This window comes from Pristiophorus japonicus, chromosome 19 (genome assembly GCF_044704955.1).
Source record: "Pristiophorus japonicus isolate sPriJap1 chromosome 19, sPriJap1.hap1, whole genome shotgun sequence".
Taxonomy (NCBI): Eukaryota; Metazoa; Chordata; class Chondrichthyes; family Pristiophoridae; genus Pristiophorus; species Pristiophorus japonicus.
In genome coordinates this window covers 7,599,043-7,620,079 of record NC_091995.1, presented here as the reverse complement: position 1 = coordinate 7,620,079, position 21,037 = coordinate 7,599,043, and the positions used below count along the sequence as shown (strand labels likewise).

At 47.4% G+C, this 21,037-nt stretch overlaps 1 protein-coding gene across 3 annotated transcripts in view; it reads left to right on the top strand.

The window, feature by feature from the left end:
* Positions 1-21,037, top strand: part of LOC139229687 (butyrophilin subfamily 1 member A1-like) — a 191,923-nt gene that overhangs the window by 18,832 nt on the left and 152,054 nt on the right. For all 3 annotated transcript variants that reach the window (XM_070861208.1, XM_070861206.1, XM_070861205.1), the window contains exon 4: positions 1,783-1,869. In XM_070861208.1, coding sequence (XP_070717309.1) covers positions 1,812-1,869 — 58 coding nt within the window. In that variant the 5' untranslated portion in view covers positions 1,783-1,811. The remainder of the gene's footprint in view (positions 1-1,782; positions 1,870-21,037) is intronic.

Below are 21,037 nucleotides of genomic sequence, written 5' to 3'. Positions count from 1 at the left end.
GTGTATTAGCTTTGCTGCTCCACAGCTCCTAGTCTCTCACCATTATGCAAATATTCAGATTTATCTTTCTAGATTCTGAAGTGTACCTCCCCACATCAACATCTGCCATAGATTTTCCCACTCAAAATTAATGTTGGTTAAGTGGCGTCTTCACCTTGTGGCAGTCAATTTCTCTGTGTGATAAATGAATTAAAATAAATTAAAGAAAATAAATTGGGAAAAAAATGATCCAGTCAGTGTTGAGTTAGCTGACCTCGGTCAGGGCCTCATCGTCTGTATACATGTGGGCATACCGACAAGTCAGTTAATCTAAGTAATTACATGGTGTGAATGTTAACTGGCACTTGTCTGTCCAAGCCTGGATTTTGACCAGGTGTTGGAGGCTGGCATAGGCTATCTCGGAGTAGTTGTGAATTAAGCTGAACACTGACCAGCCCCATTTCTGACAGAATGAAGGTCATTACTGAAGCGGCTGCAGATGGTTGGGCGAAGGATGCTGCCCTATGGAACTCTGGCAGAGATATCCTGGGATTTTGATGATAAGCCCCGGAAACCATTACCATCTTCCTGTGTGTCAAGTATGACTCTAGCCACTGGAGGGCTTTCTCATTGACTTGCTTGCTGATACTTAGTTCGGGTTCTACCGGAACCATTTGGCTCTAGGCCTCATCGTATCCTTGATCCAGACATGTATACAAGAGCTGGCTGCCAGAGGACAGGTGAGAATAGCTGCCCTTGACATCAAGACAACGTTTGCCCGGTATGGAACCAAGGAGACCTAACACAATTGATGTCAGTGGGTACAGTCAATGTTAAGGACGCACCTACAATTTACCAGATTTATTGAATGCCATATTGCAATTTTAACTGTCAAACTTTTGGTTGATGGTCCAATAGCATAATCACTCTGCTACTAAACCCTGATCGCTGAAGTAAATGGAGGGAAGTTCATTGGTGGGAGTTTAATTTTAATATTCAATTGAATTTGCAATGACATAATTTGATGTCTACACAATTTCCCGGTGATTGTGACTGAATTACTCCAAGTGATCTAGTCATTCATATAAAATGACTTCTAGAGTTGTTAGAGTCTGAGTTATTTACTGAAATTCGTTTAAAAAGCCGTACAAGAAAACAGAACAATTTTCACTCCATTTCTCGACATGATTTGTTTTTATTTGCTTTTTGCTGTTATGACTGAGAAGCATTTGTGGCAATTATTGTCCTCCAACCTTCATCCCTACAACAGCGGCCCAGTGGGTTTCACCAAGGGAATCCCCCTATATCTGTGTTCTTTAGAGGGTGAGAAGGACTAATAGAGTGTTGCCAGGCAAGTCAGAGAGGTTGAGCATTCACCCTTCAGTGTGGCCACACCAGATTCTACAGGCACAGTGCACTAACATCCATTCATCAGAGGAACAGTTCCCTTTGGGCACCAAATCCTAAGGAAGGCCATGACAACCCACTGGATAATATTAATAACATACAGTAATGTAGGATCAATCTTCAGATGCACTCCAATCATAGTATTTGATGAAAAACTCCAGAGAGACACAACACAATACATAGCGGTAAAAAAAAAATGTGCCCACGCAAATGTTCATAAGATATAATACAAGCACTGTTTTGGAACTTCAGCCCCAAAGTTTTATATTTCCCCCAAAACTTGGTATTAATGGTGCACAGCCTGTTTAACAACAGTATGCGAGCACTGTACATATAACAAGATTGATGAGAAATATTTTTAAGACAAATAATGAGACTATCACTTCTCTTTCTCAGGCGATGATTCTTCGGCTAAGGTCTCCAAGATGAAAGAGGTTCACCACATTGTGCTATTACTGCTTGTGATTCTGGTCTCGGTATATGGTAAGGATCAGTATAACTTGTTTAATTATATTCATATAATACCAGTAGACCTCCGTGGTATTATTTTAACTTAATTTATAATTATGGTATATATTATTTAATTTTGTTTAATTATAATTAATCTTTATGATACTGATTTTACTATTGTATACTCCTTATTGTATTATTTACAATGTCATTTGAATTTCTTTTTTTTTAGTTTTTTCGCCTGTATCTATCTGCGTGCACATTTTGGCTGCCGCTTCGTACCCAAGCCTTTAACCTCTTTTTACACTTCCTTCTCACGCTTTTTCTCTCTTTCCCTCAATGGTCAATATCGAACATGTTGTAAAATTGTTGTGAAGCATCTTGGGACGTTTTACTACGTTAAAGGCACTATATAAATAAAAGTTATTATTATTTGCAGTGAGTCAGAAGATTCACTATTCTGTCAATGCAACATTTATGCAATGTAGGGGATAATGTCACAGTCATTCATTTACAGCGATTGAATAAGTTCAATTTCATTTTTATTAAATCAAATTCTGGGATTTTTTATTGGCACTTTGAGAATTCTATTTCACAACTCTAGCCATTATTCTGTGAAAACTCTCAATGACTGGCCTTTATATGCATTCAAAATATTGGCCCTGAATTTCGTTGTCGGTTCCGTCAGACTCCCATTGTAACTCTAATGCAAACCACGAGGTACTAGTGAAGACCTAGTGACGCCAGGTTCCCACAGATTCCAATATTTCTTGGTTGGCCTTGTAAGGGGTGGAACCGCTATCCGCCAGTGACATCCCGGGAGTGGCAACTCCCTGTGCCGGAAGTTCCCATTTCCAGTTTCAGGACAAGGCATAATGCTGGAAGCCAGTATGAAGAGTAAGATGAGGCATACCACTCTCCAAATGAGTGTAAGTGGGTCCCATCAGGAGACCCTGGTGCTCTCCTGGGCAGCCTTAGACTGTATGCAGAGCAGGTCTATGAAGATGTTGGCAGATGAAATCGGACTTTTGGGTCCTTACCATTTCCCTCCCTGGCTTTGACCATTCCATCAGTTCACATAGTGGTTTTCCAGGCATGACTTTGGTTGATCTGCTAGACCTCTGTATATGGAATTATTGGCCCCACAGGCATTGTAGCATGCAGCTCCTTTGGAATGAAGCTGTGCTGCAGAAAGGAAACAATGCTGTGTTCTTGCTTAGCGGGACATTGTTGTCGGCAATTTAAGTGTATCTAAGGGTTAAGTCATGGCAGGACAGCTCGGTCACGTGATATGCTCCTCCTGTACCATGTGGGAACACGGGGACAACACCAGTGTCCCTGACGACTACATGTGCGGGAAGTGTGTCCACCTCCGGCTACTGACGGTCCGCGTTGCGGAGTTGGAGCTGAAGGTGGATTCACTCTGGAGCATCCACGATGCTGAGAATGACGTGAGTATCACGTGTAGCGAGTTGGTCTTACTGCAGGAGAAGGGTCCACAGCCAGTGAGGGAATGGAAGACCAGCAGGAAGAGTAGTGCAAGGAAGGTAGTGCAGGGGTCCCCTGTGGTCATCCCACTGCAAAACAGATACACTGCTTTGGGTACTGTTGAGGGGGATGACTCATCAGGGGAGGGCAGCAGCAGCCAAGTTCATGGCACCGTGGCTGGCTCTGTTGCACAGGAGGGCAGGAAAAAGAGTGGGCGAGCGATAGTGATAGGGGATTCAATTGTAAGGGGAATAGATAGGCGTTTCTGCGACCGCAACCGAGACTCCAGGATGGTATGTTGCCTCCCTGGTGCAAGGGTCAAGGATGTCTCGGAGCGGGTGGAGGACATTCTAAAAAGGGAGGGAGAACAGCCAGTTGTCGTGGTGCACGTTGGTACCAATGACATAGGTAAAAAAAGGGATGAGTTCCTACGAAATGAATTTAAGGAGCTAGGAGCTAAATTAAAAAGTAGGACCTCAAAAGTAGTAATCTCGGGATTGCTACCAGTGCCACGTGCTAGTCAGAGTAGGAATCGCAGGATAGCTCAGATGAATACGTGGCTTGAGCAATGGTGCAGCAGGGAGAGATTCAAATTCCTGGGGCATTGGAACCGGTTCTGGGGGAGGTGGGACCAGTACAATCCGGACGGTCTGCACCTGGGCAGAATTGGAACCAATGTCCTCGGGGGAGTGTTTGCTAGTGCTGTTGGGGAGGAGTTAAACTAATATGGCAGGGGGATGGGAACCAATGCAGGGAGATAGAGGGAAACAAAAAGGAGGCAAAAACAAAAGACAGAAAGGAGATGAGGAAAAGTGGAGGGCAGAGAAACCCAAGGCAAAGAACAAAAAGGGCCATTGTACAGCAAAATTCTAAAAGGACAGAGGGTGTTAAAAAAACAAGCCTAAAGGCTTTGTGTCTTAATGCAAGGAGTATCCGCAATAAGGTGGATGAATTAACTGTGCAAATCGATGTTAACAAATATGATGTGATTGGGATTACGGAGACGTGGCTCCAGGATGAGCAGGGCTGGGAACTCAACATCCAGGGGTATTCAACATTCAGGAAGGATAGAATAAAAGGAAAAGGAGGTGGGGTAGCATTGCTGGTTAAGGAGGAGATGAAGGCAATAGTTAGGAAGGACATTAGCTTGGATGATGTGGAATCTATATGGGTAGAACTGCAGAACACCAAAGGGCAAAAAACGTTAGTGGGAGTTGTGTACAGACCTCCAAACAGTAGTAGTGATGTTGGGGAGGGCATCAAACAGGAAATTAGGGGTGCGTGCAATAAAGGTGCAGCAGTTATAATGGGTGACTTTAATATGCACATAGATTGGGCTAACCAAACTGGAAGCAATACGGTGGAGGAGGATTTTCTGGAGTGCATAAGGGATGGTTTTTTAGACCAATATGTCGAGGAACCAACTAGGGGGGAGGCCATCTTAGACTGGGTGTTATGTAATGAGAAAGGATTAATTAGCAATCTCGTTGTGCGAGGCCCCTTGGGGAAGAGTGACCATAATATGGTGGAATTCTGCATTAGGATGGAGAATGAAACAGTTAATTCAGAGACCATGGTCCAGAACTTAAAGAAGGCTAACTTTGAAGGTATGAGGCGTGAATTGGCTGAGATGGATTGGCGAATGATACTTAAGGGGTTGACTGTGGATGGGCAATGGCAGACATTTAGAGACCGCATGGATGAACTACAACAATTGTACATTCCTGTCTGGCATAGAAATAAAAAAGGGAAGGTGGCTCAACCGTGGCTATCAAGGGAAATCAGGGATAGTATTAAAGCCAAGGAAGTGGCATACAAATTGGCCAGAAATAGCAGCGAACCTGGGGACTGGGAGAAATTTAGAACTCAGCAGAGGAGGACAAAGGGTTTGATTAGGGCAGGGAAAATGGAGTATGAGAAGAAGCTTGCAGGGAACATTAAGAGGGATTGCAAAAGTTTCTATAGATATGTAAAGAGAAAAAGGTTAGTAAAGACAAATGTAGGTCCCCTGCAGTCAGAATCAGGGGAAGTCATAACGGGGAACAAAGAAATGGCGGACCAATTGAACAAGTACTTTGGTTCGGTATTCACGAAGGAGGACACGAACAACCTTCCGGTTATAAAAGGGGTCGGGGGGTCTAGTAAGGAGGAGGAACTGAGGGAAATCCTTATTAGCCGGGAAATTGTGTTGGGGAAATTGATGGGATTGAAGGCCGATAAATCCCCAGGGCCTGATGGACTGCATCCCAGAGTACTTAAGGAGGTGGCCTTGGAAATAGTGGATGCGTTGACAGTCATTTTCCAACATTCCATTGACTCTGGATCAGTTCCTATGGAGTGGAGGGTAGCCAATGTAACCCCACTTTTTAAAAAAGGAGGGAGAGAGAAAACAGGGAATTATAGACCGGTCAGCCTGACATCGGTAGTGGGTAAAATGATGGAATCAATTATTAAGGATGTCATAGCAGTGCATTTGGAAAGAGGTGACATGATAGGTCCAAGTCAGCATGGATTTGTGAAAGGGAAATCATGCTTGACAAATCTTCTGGAATTTTTTGATGATGTTTCCAGTAGAGTGGATAAGGGAGAACCAGTTGATGTGGTATATTTGGACTTTCAGAAGGCGTTCGACAAGGTCCCACACAAGAGATTGATGTGCAAAGTTAGAGCACATGGGATTGGGGGTAGTGTACTGACATGGATTGAGAACTGGTTGTCAGACAGGAAGCAAAGAGTAGGAGTAAATGGGTACTTTTCAGAATGGCAGGCAGTGACTAGTGGGGTACCGCAAGGTTCTGTGCTGGGGCCCCAGCTGTTTATACTGTACATTAATGATTTAGATGAGGGGATTAAATGTAGTATCTCCAAATTTGCGGATGACACTAAGTTGGGTGGCAGTGTGAGCTGCGAGGAGGATGCTGTGAGGCTGCAGAGCGACTTGGATAGGTTAGGTGAGTGGGCAAATGCATGGCAGATGAAGTATAATGTGGATAAATGTGAGGTTATTCACTTTGGTGGTAAAAACAGAGAGACAGACTATTATCTGAATGGTGACAGATTAGGAAAAGGGGAGGTGCAAAGAGACCTGAGTGTCATGGTACATCAGTCATTGAAGGTTGGCATGCAGGTGCAGCAGGCGGTTAAGAAAGCAAATGGCATGTTGGCCTTCATAGCAAGGGGATTTGAGTACAGGGGCAGGGAGGTGTTGCTACAGTTGTACAGGGCATTGGTGAGGCCACACCTGGAGTATTGTGTACAGTTTTGGTCTCCTAACCTGAGGAAGGACATTCTTGCTATTGAGGGAGTGCAGCGAAGGTTCACCAGACTGATTCCCGGGATGGCGGGACTGACCTATCAAGAAAGACTGGATCAACTGGGCTTGTATTCACTGGAGTTCAGAAGAATGAGAGGGGACCTCATAGAAATATATAAAATTCTGACGGGGTTAGACAGGTTAGATGCAGGAAGAATGTTCCCAATGTTGGGGAAGTCCAGAACCAGGGGTCACAGTCTAAGGATAAGGGGTAAGCCATTTAGGACCGAGATGCGGAGGAACTTCTTCACCCAGAGAGTGGTGAACCTGTGGAATTCTCTACCACAGAAAGTTGTTGAGGCCAATTCACTAAATATATTCAAAAAGGAGTTAGATGAGGTCCTTACTGCTAGGGGGATCAAGGGGTATGGCGAGAAAGCAGGAATGGGGTACTGAAGTTGAATGTTCAGCCATGAACTCATTGAATGGCGGTGCAGGCTAGAAGGGCCGAATGGCCTACTCCTGCACCTATTTTCTATGTTTCTATGTTTCTATGAAATCTGCTTGAGGGTCCAGCTAATGGGCAGTTGTAATGGGGCCATGCTTTGTATGAAGAAATAGTTGCAACGTATGTAAAGGTACCTGAACTTGCGTTGGCTCTTCTTTTGGTGAAGAGAGAAAGATAATGTTGGTGGCAGTTTACTGCTGACCTTCCAGCGTTTCTCTGGTCTTTCTGTGATAGTTTCAGGAGTATAGAGGAGCACTGGGGTCTGTTTACATGGGGGTGGTATTGGGTTATAGTGAGAGGTAAGATATTGACAATATTGAGGGGGAGGAAGACCATGGGGAATGTGGGCTGAACTCGCTCAGCCCTTTTGGGAATGTCAGGTACCATCTACCTTATCTCAGTGATGTTCCTGTACCCAGTTCAGCAAATACTGTAGTAGTGCATTTCCCACTTTAAAATGAGAAGCAGGTAATAGCATCTGGAAATCCCAACATCCCCAAATGATAAATCATGGACTAGCTTGCAGTTTCGGTAAGTGAATTGGGTTGTACCTTTCCATGGTAATTTACTTGGCTCAGTATAACACTAATGCCTTGGTGTAGACTTCTTCACTGCTTTCCTCCCTTGGCCTCTGCACTGGGCGACTTCTCATCCTCAGTGATTTCAAACTCCATCTCAATTCATCTTGCTGTCTCTTTGAGTTCACTGCCCTCCCTTAATCCCTCACTCCATGTAAACTCCCCAACCCATATTCACAGCCACTCCCTTGACCTTACTATCTCACAGGGTCTCGCTACACCCCATTGTGTCAATCACAGGCCATCTCTGATCACTTCCTTGTATCACTCTCCACCCACATCTCCTTCCCCCTCCAACCCTACTTCCTTTTGTGTCCATCCCTGGAAAAAGAACTCTCCCATTCACTGCACTTTCAAAATCATAACTGTTTAGCCTTTGGCTGCATTCACTACAGCATTTCTGCAGCTATCGATCTGCTCAACCACACCCTCACCACCACCTTTGATGCCCTAGTCCCCAATACAAACAGTACCCTCTCACCCTGGCTGTTCCCCCTGATATGGCCCTCATCTCCGCTCCTTCAAGTTCAAGGCAAACAACTGATTTAGCCATTCACTGCCAGATCTGACTGGACCAGGTAAAGCATTATCGGGTCCTTCTCTCATCTACAAAAACTGCTCACTATTCCAGGATCATTCTGAAATGCAATTATAACCCCTGGCTTCTTTTCTCTACTGCAAACCGTCTTCTTAAACCCCGCTCCCCTGTCTCCTCCACCCTCAGCTCCAACAACAAGTGCAAGGAGCTCATGGACTTGTCTCTAAGTTTGAGACCATCAGATCAGCTGCCTCTGCCACTTTCCTCCATTCCCCTAGCCGACCGGGACAAACTTTCTCCCTGCTCTAGGTCTGAACTCGCATCTTTCTCTAGTTTCTCTTCGATCTCCCCTCATGTCCTCTCCGAGCTCATCTTGTCCATGAGACCCACTTCCTGCTCTCTCGGCCTTAATCCCACTAAACTGCTGACCACCCAACTTCCTTTCCTGGCTCCCATGTTAGCTAATAATATTAACGGTTCTCTCTCCTCCGGTAATGTCCTCCTAATCTTCAAATCGGCCGTCATTACCCCTGTAATAAAAAAAACACTTGCCCACTCCATCCTTGCAAACTACCTACCCATCTCCAACATCCTTTTCCTCTCCAAAGTCTTTGAATGTGTTATCGTCCCATGTTTCCCGGAACTCCATGTTTGAATCTCTCCAATCAGGTTTCCTCCCCTGCCACAGTATCGAAATGGCTCTCATCAAAATCACAAATGACATCCTATGTGATTGTGACAAAGGTAAACTATCCCTCCTCTTTGACATGGTTGATCACACCACCCTCCTCCATTGCCTCTCCAGCGTCATCCACCTGGGTGGGATTGTACTTGCCTGGTTCCATTCTTACCGATCTAATCACCTGCAATGGCTTCTCTTCCCGCTTCTGCACTGTTACCTCTGTATCCCCCAAGAATCTATCCTTGTATCGCTCTCCACCAACATCCCCTTCCCCCTTCCAACCCCTCTCTATCCTATTTCTCATCTACAAATCGCCCCTCGGTGACAGCATCAGAAACACAGCGCCAGTTTCCACATGTACGCTGACAACACCCAGCTCTACCTCACCACCACCTCTCTTGATCCCTCCATGATTTCTAAATTGTCAGATTGCTTGTCTAACATCCAGTATGGGATGGCCAAAAATTGCTTCCAATTAAATATTGGAAAGACCCAAAGTCATTGTGTTTGGTTACTACCACAGACTCCGTTCCTGAGATACCAACTCTATCCCTCTCCTCAGCAATTGTCTGAAGTTGAACCAGGCTGTTTTCAATTTTGGGGTTAGAGATTCAGCTGTTTAGCGTCTCCTGGGAGCGCCTGGGGGGTAAGTGGTTAGTGACTGGGCAGGGCAAATGCAGCGACGCCTGAGAACATCAGTGCCGGCTTAGCGCTGGCGCTAACTCTTACCGCCTGGGCCTCGCATATTGTGATGTCATAAAGTGCGCGGTACTCCGTTATCGCCCCGGATGTGAAATTGCGTCCCGTCCCCTGCTGTATCAATGGCAGGAAGAGGAGGCTGGTCGCTTGGGAAGCGCTAATTATAGGGAATGGTTTTCAGGTAGGCTAACCTTTGTTATTTGCACCAGTGGTGCCTGCTCAAAGTTTTTGATTGATTGCAAGATGTCCTAGCCCTCCACCTTGCAAGAGTGTTTGGGACTATAATCACAGTCGCGAAGGTCATCTTGGGACTGCTGACACGTAGGTTGTGCATCATCATTTCCCCTCCCCTTTAAGCGAGGGAAGCAGCCTCTAATGCCTTTAGCATTGTGCTCCAAATTGTTCAGCACTCTACCACTACCGTCCCGCTCTCGGACTTTAGCGCCCCCAGAGAAGTGGTTAGCGCTTGATTTAGCGCTCCACTTCCCTCGGAGCGCTAAAGCTCAATTTCCTGGCAGGAGAGAATCATTAGAGTCTGGTGCTACTTTTGCTACTACTTTTGAAAAGTTAGCGCCCTACGGAATTTCTAGCCTGTGGTGCCCGAAAAGAACTTCCGACTACATATCTGCGCCATCACTAAGACCATCAATTTCCACCTCTGGAACATCGCCCTACTCCGTCCCTGCCTCAGCTCATCTACTGCTGAAGCCCTCATCCATGTCTTTGTTACCTCTAGAATTGACTACTCCAACACACTAATGGCTGGCCTCCCACTTTCTACCCTCCGTAAACTCTGGGTCATCCATGTCCTAACTCGCACCAAGTCCCATTCACCCATTACCCCTTTGCTCGCTGACCTACATTAGCTCACAGTCCAGCAACACCTCAATTTCAAAATTCTCATCCTTGTTTTCAAATCCCTCCATGGCCTCGCCCCTCTCTATCTCTGTAATCGACTTCAGCCCCACAACCTATTGAGATATCCAAGTCCTCCTATTCTAGCCTCTTGTGTGTCTCTGATTTTAGTCACTTAACTATTGGTGTCCGTGCTGTCAGCTGCCTAAGTTCTCGAATCCGCTCCTTAAACCTCTCTACCTCTCTTTCCTTCTTCAAGACGCTCCTTAAAACCTAGCTCCTTGACCAAGCTTTTGGTTATCTGCCCATGTATCTCCATATGTGGCTTGGTGTCAAATTTTGTTTGATAACGCTCCTGTGAAGCGCCCTGGGATGTTTTACTCTGTTAAAGGCAGTGTATAAATACCAACTGGTGTAATTACAGAGGAGTTTCCCTAATCAACACAAGAATCCTCCTCAATCGTCCCTTCCTGGTGGCTGAAGAGCTCTTCTCAGAGTTACAATGTGGATTCCGCCCACTAAGGGGCACAACGGCCATGATTTTCATCGTGCGATAAATCCAAGAAAAATGTAGGGAGCAGCATAACCTCTGTACATGGCTTTCTTTGACCTCACAAAAGTCTTCAACACCGTCAAACTGTGAGGGATTATGGAGTGTCCTCGGCTGTCCTCAGATTCGTCTTCAAAAATTCGTCACCATCCTCTGCCTGCTTCACGATGCCATGATCCACCACAGACCCAATACAAGTGCAGACCGGGGTCAAGCAAGGCTGTGTCATCTCTTCTCAATCTTCCTCACTGAAATTCTTCATCTCACCCGCTGGAGTGGAGTTAATCTACAGGACCAGCGGGAAATTGTTCAACCTCCGACACCTCCAATCCAGATCCAAGGTTGTTCCAACCTCTGTCCTTGAATTATAACATGCAGATGATGCTTGCATTTGTACGCACTCGGAGTCCGAACTTCAAACCATCATTGACACCTTCACTGAAGTGTACGAGAGTCTGGTCCTCACATATAAACATCAGTAAGACAAAGGTCCTCTACCAACCTGCCCCGGCCACACAGTGCTGCTCCCCGGTTATCAAGAACCACGATGAGACCTTGGATAATGTGGACCATTTCCCATACCTTGGGAGCCTACTATCGGCAAGTACAGACATCGATGATGAAGTCCAACACTGTCTTCACTGTGCCACCGCAGCCTTCGGCCGCCTGAGGAAAAGAGTGTTCGAAGACTAGGATCTCAAACCCGGCACCAAGCTCCTGGTCTACAGGGCAGTAGTGATACCCGCCCTCCAATATGCTTCAGAGACATAGACTATGTATAGTAGGCACCGCAAAGCCTGGAGAAGTACCACCAACATTGCCTCCGCAAAATCCTAAAATTCATTGGCAGGACAGGCGCACCAACGTCACCAATCATCTCTCTCATGCCAACATCCCCAGCATTGATGCATTGACCACACTCGACCAGTTCCAATAGGCAGGCCACATTGTACGAATGCCCGATACTCGACTCCTGAAACAAGTGCTCTACTCTGAGCTACGTCACAGCAGGCAAATCCCAGTGGGCAGAGGAAAAGCTTCAAGGACATCCTCAAAGCCTCCTTGAAAAAATGCAACATCCCCACCGACACCTGGGAATCCCTGGCCCATGACCGCTTAAAGTGGAGGAGAAGCATCTGAGAAGGCGCTGAACACTTCGAGTCTCTTCGCCAGGAGCACACGGAAGGATCCCGCATTGGTCTCATCAGTCACCTTAGAACTCATTTTAGTGTGGAAGCAAGTCATTCTTGACTCCGGGGGACAGCCTAAGAAGAAGAAGATATAAATACAAGTTGTTGCTTTGTTGGACTGCGAAAGCTTAAAAATAGTTGAGACAAACTCGTGTGGGGTCTGCAGATCAGGTGGTGTGGCTGGAGATCAGGGCTGAGGGAGGCTTCCTTGAGGGGCCAGGGGCAGCACTCTTGCTCCTCCAGGCCACAAGGAGTGCTAAAAGAGCCCCTGAGATTTGATAATGCCCACTTTGTTATCCTGCCTAAAACGAATTTCTACCCCTTAGACACTCGACAATGCAAGTTTGGTTTGACTATACCTGTAGTTTTGTGGGCAGGTCACCAGGTGGCATTAATTCAACCTCCTTAATATCGTATCTTGCAGACATGTTGATAAAGGTGAATTTTCACTGGCCCTGAATTTGCGACGGAGTTATCAGAAGAATACGGCTCCAAATCAGAAAAAAAATCTGAATGTACCTGGTGTCTCCGGAGCTTTAGACTCTTCAGGTCGTCAGCCTGTAGGTGCACGTCTGCGTAAAGGCCCACGGATCCCAGGGGCTCAAGCTTCCCTGGGATCATGTGGGCCCGATCAACCAATCAAAAAGGGGGATTCCTATAATGCTTATGGGGATTCTATTTATGTACAGAATCCCCATAAGCATATTTGAAATCTCCAAATAAATAAGAATTCACACCACTTCAATAAAAATAACTGGTCACATGTTCAGCATTAATTAAAAGACCCTTTAAGCATTTAAAATAAAATTTAAATTTTTGTGAAAAATAAACTGAAACATTTTAAAATGGGCCAAAATTTACCTAAACAAATTTTAAATGTATGTGTATGTTTTAATCATTAAATAAAATTACTTTAACCCTTACGTTGGTAAAAGAAGGCCTTGCGCCTGCTTTTACCAAGCTTACGGGTTTTATGGGCATTCACTGGGCAAATAGCCTAACTCTGCCAACGAATGGTTTTACAGAGGAGGATCTGCCAGGGGTAACTCACAAGTTACAAGTTTTTGCGCAGCGCATGCAGGAACTTGCCGGGCCATTCTGAGCAGTTACGCTAGCATACGCCAGTAGTTCTCAATCTTTTTGTGTTCGCAGCACACTTTCGAATACTAGAATTTTTGGCGGCACACTTGAAGGGATTAAAAGGTGAACACAGTTTTTTAAAAAAAAAGCAAGTTTCAGAAAATTTAAAAAACATTTTATTAATCATAGTATTTGAAGATATACAACATTGTACACATGTATGTTATTAATTATTTTTTATTCTGAAAGTAACAATAAAATAATAAACTATAATAATAATTCCTCACATTAATTTATTGATTAATTAGTATTTTAATGTGATACTTGAGCCTGACGTTTCTTAGTTATGTCACTAATATTAGGGTGTATAACCGATAAGGCGACTCTCATTTCGTGTTCAATTTCGTTAAGTTTTTCCCGTTTTTTGCTTTTGATGTTCGTAAGAGTTGAGAATCCTAATTCGCAGAGATATGGGGCCCAAGTTTCCACATGATTCGCGCCTGATTTTTAGGAGCAACTGGTGGAGAACGGACTATCTTAGAAATCGCAATTCTCCACATTTTTTTTTCTGCAGTTCTAGTCAGGTAGAACAGTTCTACTTTGGAACAGAATTTTTTCTTCAAAAGGGGGCGTGTCCGGCCACTGACGCCTGATTTGAAAGTTTCCACAGTGAAAACGTACTCCAAACTAAAGTAGAATGGAGCAAGTGAAGATTTTTGTAGAACTGAAAAAACCTGTTCTACACATTAAAAAATCAGGCGCAGGTTATAAATTAGGCGTCCAGAATGAGGTGGGGGGGGAGGGGAAGGGAAATCATTAAATTCTATAATTATTCCTTATTTATACTTATACAAATATTATACAAATAAATCCAACCTGAATAAACATTTATAAGCAAAGAAAAGATTAAATAAACCATCTTCCTACCTGCGTGAAAGTGCTTCAGGCAGGCCTTTCGGACCGAAGGCTGAACGGGCCGGCCCGAGACTTCGGGCAGGGCCCGTCCCCAGCACCAGATTTACAGGTAGGTGGTGTTGGGTTGGGTCGGGTCGGGTCGGGGAGGTTCGGTTCGGGTCGGGGGGGGGGAGAGAGGGAGAGAGGGGGGGGAGAGAGAGAGAGAGAGAGGTGGGGGGGGGAGAGAGGGAGGGGGGGAGGGAGGGAGAGAGAGTGGAGGGAGGGAGAGAGAGAGGAGGGAGGGGGGGGGAGGTCAGGTCGGATCCAGTCCGGGAGCGGGAGTCGGGTTGGGTCGGGTCGGGTCCAGTGGCGGAGGGGGGGTCGGGTCGGGTCGGCGGGCGGGAGCGCGGGTCGGGTTGCGTCCAGTCGGGGGGGCGGGGAGCGGGAACAGGAGCGCAGATCGGGTCGGGTCCAGTCGGGGAGGCGGGGAGCGGGAACAGGAGCGCAGATCGGGTCGGGTCCAGTCGGGGAGGCGGGGAGCGGGAACAGGAGCGCAGATCGGGTCGGGTCCAGTCGGGGAGGCGGGGAGCGGGAACAGGAGCGCAGATCGGGTCGGGTCCAGTCGGGGAGGTGGGGAGCGGGAACAGGAGCTCGGGTTGGGTCGGGTCCAGTCGGGGGGGGGGCGGGGCAGAGCGGGAATAGGAGCGCGGGTCGGGTCGGGTCCAGTCGGGGGGGAGGGCAGAGCGGGAACAGGAGCGCGGGTCGGGTCGGGTCCAGTCGGGGAGGCGGGGAGCGGGAACAGGAGCGCAGATCGGGTCGGGTCCAGTCGGGGAGGCGGGGAGCGGGAACAGGAGCGCAGATCGAGTCGGGTCCAGTCGGGGAGGCGGGGAGCGGGAACAGGAGCGCAGATCGGGTCGGGTCCAGTCGGGGAGGCGGGGAGCGGGAACAGGAGCTCGGGTTGGGTCGGGTCCAGTCGGGGGGGGGGGGGGGGGGCGGGGCAGAGCGGGAACAGGAGCGCGGGTCGGGTCGGGTCCAGTCGGGGAGGCGGGGAGCGGGAACAGGAGCGCGGGTCGGGTCGGGTCCAGTCGGGGAGGCGGGGAGCGGGAACAGGAGCGCAGATCGGGTCGGGTCCAGTCGGGGAGGCGGGGAGCGGGAACAGGAGCGCAGATCGGGTCGGGTCCAGTCGGGGAGGCGGGGAGCGGGAACAGGAGCGCAGATCGGGTCGGGTCCAGTCGGGGAGGCGGGGAGCGGGAACAGGAGCGCAGATCGGGTCGGGTCCAGTCGGGGAGGCGGGGAGCGGGAACAGGAGCGCAGATCGGGTCGGGTCCAGTCGGGGAGGCGGGGAGCGGGAACAGGAGCGCAGATCGGGTCGGGTCCAGTCGGGGAGGCGGGGAGCGGGAACAGGAGCTCGGGTTGGGTCGGGTCCAGTCGGGGGGGGGGCGGGGCAGAGCGGGAACAGGAGCGCGGGTCGGGTCGGGTCCAGTCGGGGAGGCGGGGAGCGGGAACAGGAGCGCAGATCGGGTCGTGTCCAGTCGGGGAGGCGGGGAGCGGGAACAGGAGCTCGGGTTGGGTCGGGTCCAGTCGGGGGGGGGCGGGGCAGAGCGGGAACAGGAGCGCGGGTCGGGTCGGGTCCAGTCGGGGAGGCGGGGAGCGGGAACAGGAGCGCGGGTCGGGTCGGGTCCAGTCGGGGAGGCGGGGAGCGGGAACAGGAGCGCGGGTCGGGTCAGGTCCAGTCACGGGGGGGGGGGCGGAGCGGGAACAGGAGTGCGGGTCAGGTCCGGTCGGGGGCGGGGGGAGCGGGTGTCGGGTCTGGTCCGGAGGCAGGGGGGGAGCAGGTGTCGGGTCTGGTCCGGAGGCAGGGGGGGAGCAGGTGTCGGGTCTGGTCCGGAGGCAGGGGGGGAGCAGGTGTCGGGTCTGGTCCGGAGGCAGGGGGGGAGCAGGTGTCGGGTCTGGTCCGGAGGCAGGGGGGTGGGGGTGGTGGGGAGCGAGTGTCGGGTCTGGTTGGGGGATGGGGGGAAGCAGGAGCTGGCCGTGGGAGGAGCCTTATTCATGCAGCCCCAGTGAGGCCATTTGGCCAGGGCTAGGGGCTGCGTGCTTCGAGTCCCTCGCACACAGTTCGGCGCCTGGAGCTACTGCAGTTGCGTGCTCACTGTAGCGCGCATATGCAGAGGTCCTGGCACTGTTTTCAGCGCAGGGACCTGGCTCCGCCCCCTACAGCTCGTGCTGCGCTGCGACTAGGGCCAGAGGACCTGCAGGGAGGTGGAGAATACCGAGGTTTTTTTTAGGCGCACTTTGTGGCGCGAAAAACGGGCGTCCAGGTCGGGACTGCGCCGTTCTAGTCGCGTGTGGAAACTTGGGCCCATGATGTTGAAAACTGCATCAGAATTATCAAGGCTTTTTTTGATATTGCAGGATATTCTTCTTTAATAGAATCTTCTTTAATAGAACGCATCAAGAGACATATCTGAATGTTTCATTTTAAGACCGCGGTCTGTAGAAATAGAAGTCAATTCTTCTTCTTCTTGCAATGTGAAATCAAAATCTGACGTACTAATTGGAGAAAATGGATTTCTTACCCAATCAAACTTCTCTACATCCAAAGATGGAAAATATATTTTGATGTTGTCTTCCAGTGATGCCAAATGCTCTATCACGATCGGAGCAACCTTTTTACACTGTGATTTGGTATCAAAGGGAATATTTCAAGATTTGTTTTCTGTTGCTCTCTTTTTTCCAGATAGAAATTTTTTTCTGAAAAGCTAATAGCTTGTCTGTGGAGGTGAGAATGTTTTCATTTCGCCCTTGCATACTGGTAGTAATGCTGTTAAGGCAATTAAATATACCTGCCAAATATGCTAACTTAGCACACCACAGTTCACTCTTAAGGTATTTGCAAAAGGTATCGTTTCCTTCTCTTTCAAAAAATACTGACAATTCTTCTTTAAGTTCAAATACACGACAGAAGACTTTTCCCCTTGAAAGCCATCTTACCTCTGTATGCAAAAGTAAACATTCGTGCTGTGCATCCCTAGCTTTGCAGAGCTGTTTAAACAAGCGAGTTTTTAAATATCTTGATTTTATATAATTTACAATATTAACAACTTGATCTAACACAGATTTTATTTCTAGCGGTAATGTCTTTGCAACAAATGCTTCTCTATGCAAAAAGCAATGGGTGAATAATATATTTAGATTATGTTTGTTTGCAAGCGTAATGAATCCTTTGACACATCCCACCATAGATGGAGCACCGTCTGTGCAGATTCCAACACATGAGTCCCATGAAATTTTCAAGTCTTCTAAATATGAGTTCACAGAATGAAATATGTCTTGACCTCTAGAATGTTCTGGAAGTTCTCTACAGCACAGAAATTGGTTCAGTATCTCGTTTTCATGAATGAAGCGAACAAATGCTAATAATTGTGCTTTACCACTAATGTCGGTGAACTCGTCGATTTGCAAAGCAAAATTCAAGTTTGTAAGTTTCTCGGCTACATTTTCTTCAATGTTAGATGACATATCATTTATCCTTCTCCGAATTGTATCGTCAGACAGCGGAATTTTTGCAATTTCTTGTTCCATAGAAACATAGAAAATAGGTGCAGGAGCAGGCCATTCAGCCCTTCTAGCCTGCACCGCCATTCAATGAGTTCATGGCTGAACATGAAACTTCAGTACCCACTTCCTGCTTTCACGCCATACCCCTTGATCCCCCGAGTAGTAAGGACTTCATCTAACTCCCTTTTGAATATATTTAGTGAATTGGCCTCAACTACTTTCTGTGGTAGAGAATTCCACAGGTTCACCACTCTCTGGGTGAAGAAGTTTCTCCTTATCTCGGTCCTAAATGGCTTACCCCTTATCCTTAGACTGTGACCCCTGGTTCTGGACTTCCCCAACATTGGGAACATTCTTCCTGCATCCAACCTGTCCAAACCCGTCAGAATTTTAAACGTTTCTATGAGGTCCCCTCTCACTCTTCTGAACTCCAGTGAATACAAGCCCAGTTGATCCAGTCTTTCTTGATAGGTCAGTCCCGCCATCTGGGAATCAGTCTGGTGAACCTTCGCTGCACTCCCTCAATAGCAAGAATGTCCTTCCTCAAGTTAGGAGACCAAAACTGTACACAATACTCCAGGTGTGGCCTCACCAAGGCCCTGTACAACTGTAGCAACACCTCCCTGCCCCTGTACTCAAATCCCCTCGCTATGAAGGCCAACATGCCATTTGCTTTCTTAACCGCCTGCTGTACCTGCATGCCAACCTTCAATGACTGATGTACCATGACACCCAGGTCTCGTTGCACCTTCCCTTTTCCTAATCTGTCACCATTCAGATAATAGTCTGTCTCTCTGTTTTTACCACCAAAGTGGATAACCTCACATTTATCCACATTATACTTCATCTGCCACGCATTTGCCCACTCACCTAACCTATCCAAGTCGCTCTGCAGCCTCATAGCATCCTCCTCGCAGCTCACACTGCCACCCAACTTAGTGTCATCCGCAAATTTGGAGATACTACATTTAATCCCCTCGTCTAAATCATTAATGTACAATGTAAACAGCTGGGGCCCCAGCACAGAACCCTGCGGTACCCCACTAGTCACTGCCTGCCATTCCGAAAAGTAACCATTTACTCCTACTCTTTGCTTCCTGTCTGACAACCAGTTCTCAATCCACGTCAGCACACTACCCCCAATCCCATGTGCTTTAACTTTGCACATTAATCTCCTGTGTGGGACCTTGTCGAAAGCCTTCTGAAAGTCCAAATATACCACATCAACTGGTACTCCTTTGTCCACTCTACTGGAAACATCCTCAAAAAATTCCAGAAGATTTGTCAAGCATGATCGCCCTTTCACAAATCCATGCTGACTTGGACCGATCATGTCACCATTTTCCAAATGCGCTGCTATGACATCCTTAATAATTGATTCCATCATTTTACCCACTACTGAGGTCAGGCTGACTGGTCTATAATTCCCTGCTTTCTCTCTCCCTCCTTTTTTAAAAAGTGGGGTTACATTGGCTACCCTCCACTCGATAGGAACTGATCCAGAGTCAATGGAATGTTGGAAAATGACTGTCAATGCATCCGCTATTTCCAAGGCCACCTCCTTAAGTACTCTGGGATGCAGTCCATCAGGCCCTGGGGATTTATCGGCCTTCAATCCCATCAATTTCCCCAACACAATTTCCCGACTAATAAAGATTTCCCTCAGTTCCTCCTCCTTAATAGACCCTCTGACCACTTTTATATTCGGAAGGTTGTTTGTGTCCTCCTTAGTGAATACTGAACCAAAGTACTTGTTCAATTGGTCTGCCATTTCTTTGTTCCCCGTTATGACTTCCCCTGATTCTGACTGCAGGGGACCTACGTTTGTCTTTACTAACCTTTTTCTCTTTACATACCTATAGAAACTTTTGCAATCCGCCTTAATGTTCCCTGCAAGCTTCTTCTCGTACTCCATTTTCCCTGCCCTAATCAAACCCTTTGTACTCCTCTGCTGAGTTCTAAATTTCTCCCAGTCCCCAGGTTCGCTGCTATTTCTGGCCAATTTGTATGCCATTTCCTTGGCTTTAATACTATCGCTGATTTCCCTAGATAGCCACGGTTGAGCCACCTTCCCTTTTTTATTTTTACGCCAGACAGGAATGTACAATTGTTGTAATTCATCCATGCGGTCTCTAAATGTCTGCCATTGCCCATCCACAGTCAACCCCTTAAGTATCATTAGCCAATCTATCTTAGCCAATTCATGCCTCATACCTTCAAAGTTACCCTTCTTTAAGTTCTGTACCATGGTCTCTGAATTAACTGTTTCATTCTCCATCCTAATGCAGAATTCCACCATATTATGGTCACTCTTCCCCAAGGGGCCTCGCACAATGAGATTGCTAATTAATCCTCTCTCATTACACAACACCCAGTCTAAGATGGCCTCCCCCCTAGTTGGTTCCTCGACAAATTGGTCTAGAAAACCATCCCTTATGCATTCCAGGAAATCCTCCTCCACCGTATTGCTTCCAGTTTGGCTAGCCCAATCTATGTGCATATTAAAGTCACCCATTATAACTGCTGCACCTTTATTGCATGCACTCCTAATTTCCTGTTTGATGCCCTCCCCAACATCACTACTACTGTTTGGAGGTCTGTACACAACTCCCACTAACGATTTTTGCCCTTTAGTGTTCTGCAGCTCTACCCATATAGATTCCACATCATCCAAGCTAATGTCTTTCCTAATTATTGCATTAATCTCCTCTTTAACCAGCAATGCTACCCCACCTCCTTTTCCTTTTATTCTATCCTTCCTGATTGTTGAATACCCCTGGATGTTGAGTTCCCAGCCCTGATCATCCTGGAGCCACGTCTCCGTAATCCCAATCACATCATATTTGTTAACATCTATTTGCACAGTTAATTCATCCACCTTATTGCAGATACTCCTTGCATTAAGACACAAAGCCTTCAGGCTTGCTTTTTTAACACCCTTTGTCCTTCTAGAATTTTGCTGTACAGTGGCCCTTTTTGTTCTTTGCCTTGGGTTTCTCTGCCCTCCACTTTTCCTCATCTCCTTTCTGTCTTTTGCTTTTGCCTCATTTTTGTCTTCCTCTGTCTCCCTGTATAGGTTCCCATCCCCCTGCAATATTAGTTTAACTCCTCCCCAACAGCACTAGCAAACACTCCCCCTAGGACATTGGTTCCGGACCTGCCCAGGTGCAGACCGTCCGGTTTGTACTGGTCCCACCTCCCCCAGAACCGGTTCCAATGCCCCAAGAATTTGAATCCCTCCCTGCTGCACCACTGCTCAAGCCATGTATTCATCTGCGCTATCCTGCGATTCCTACTCTGACTAGCACGTGGCACTGGTAGCAATCCC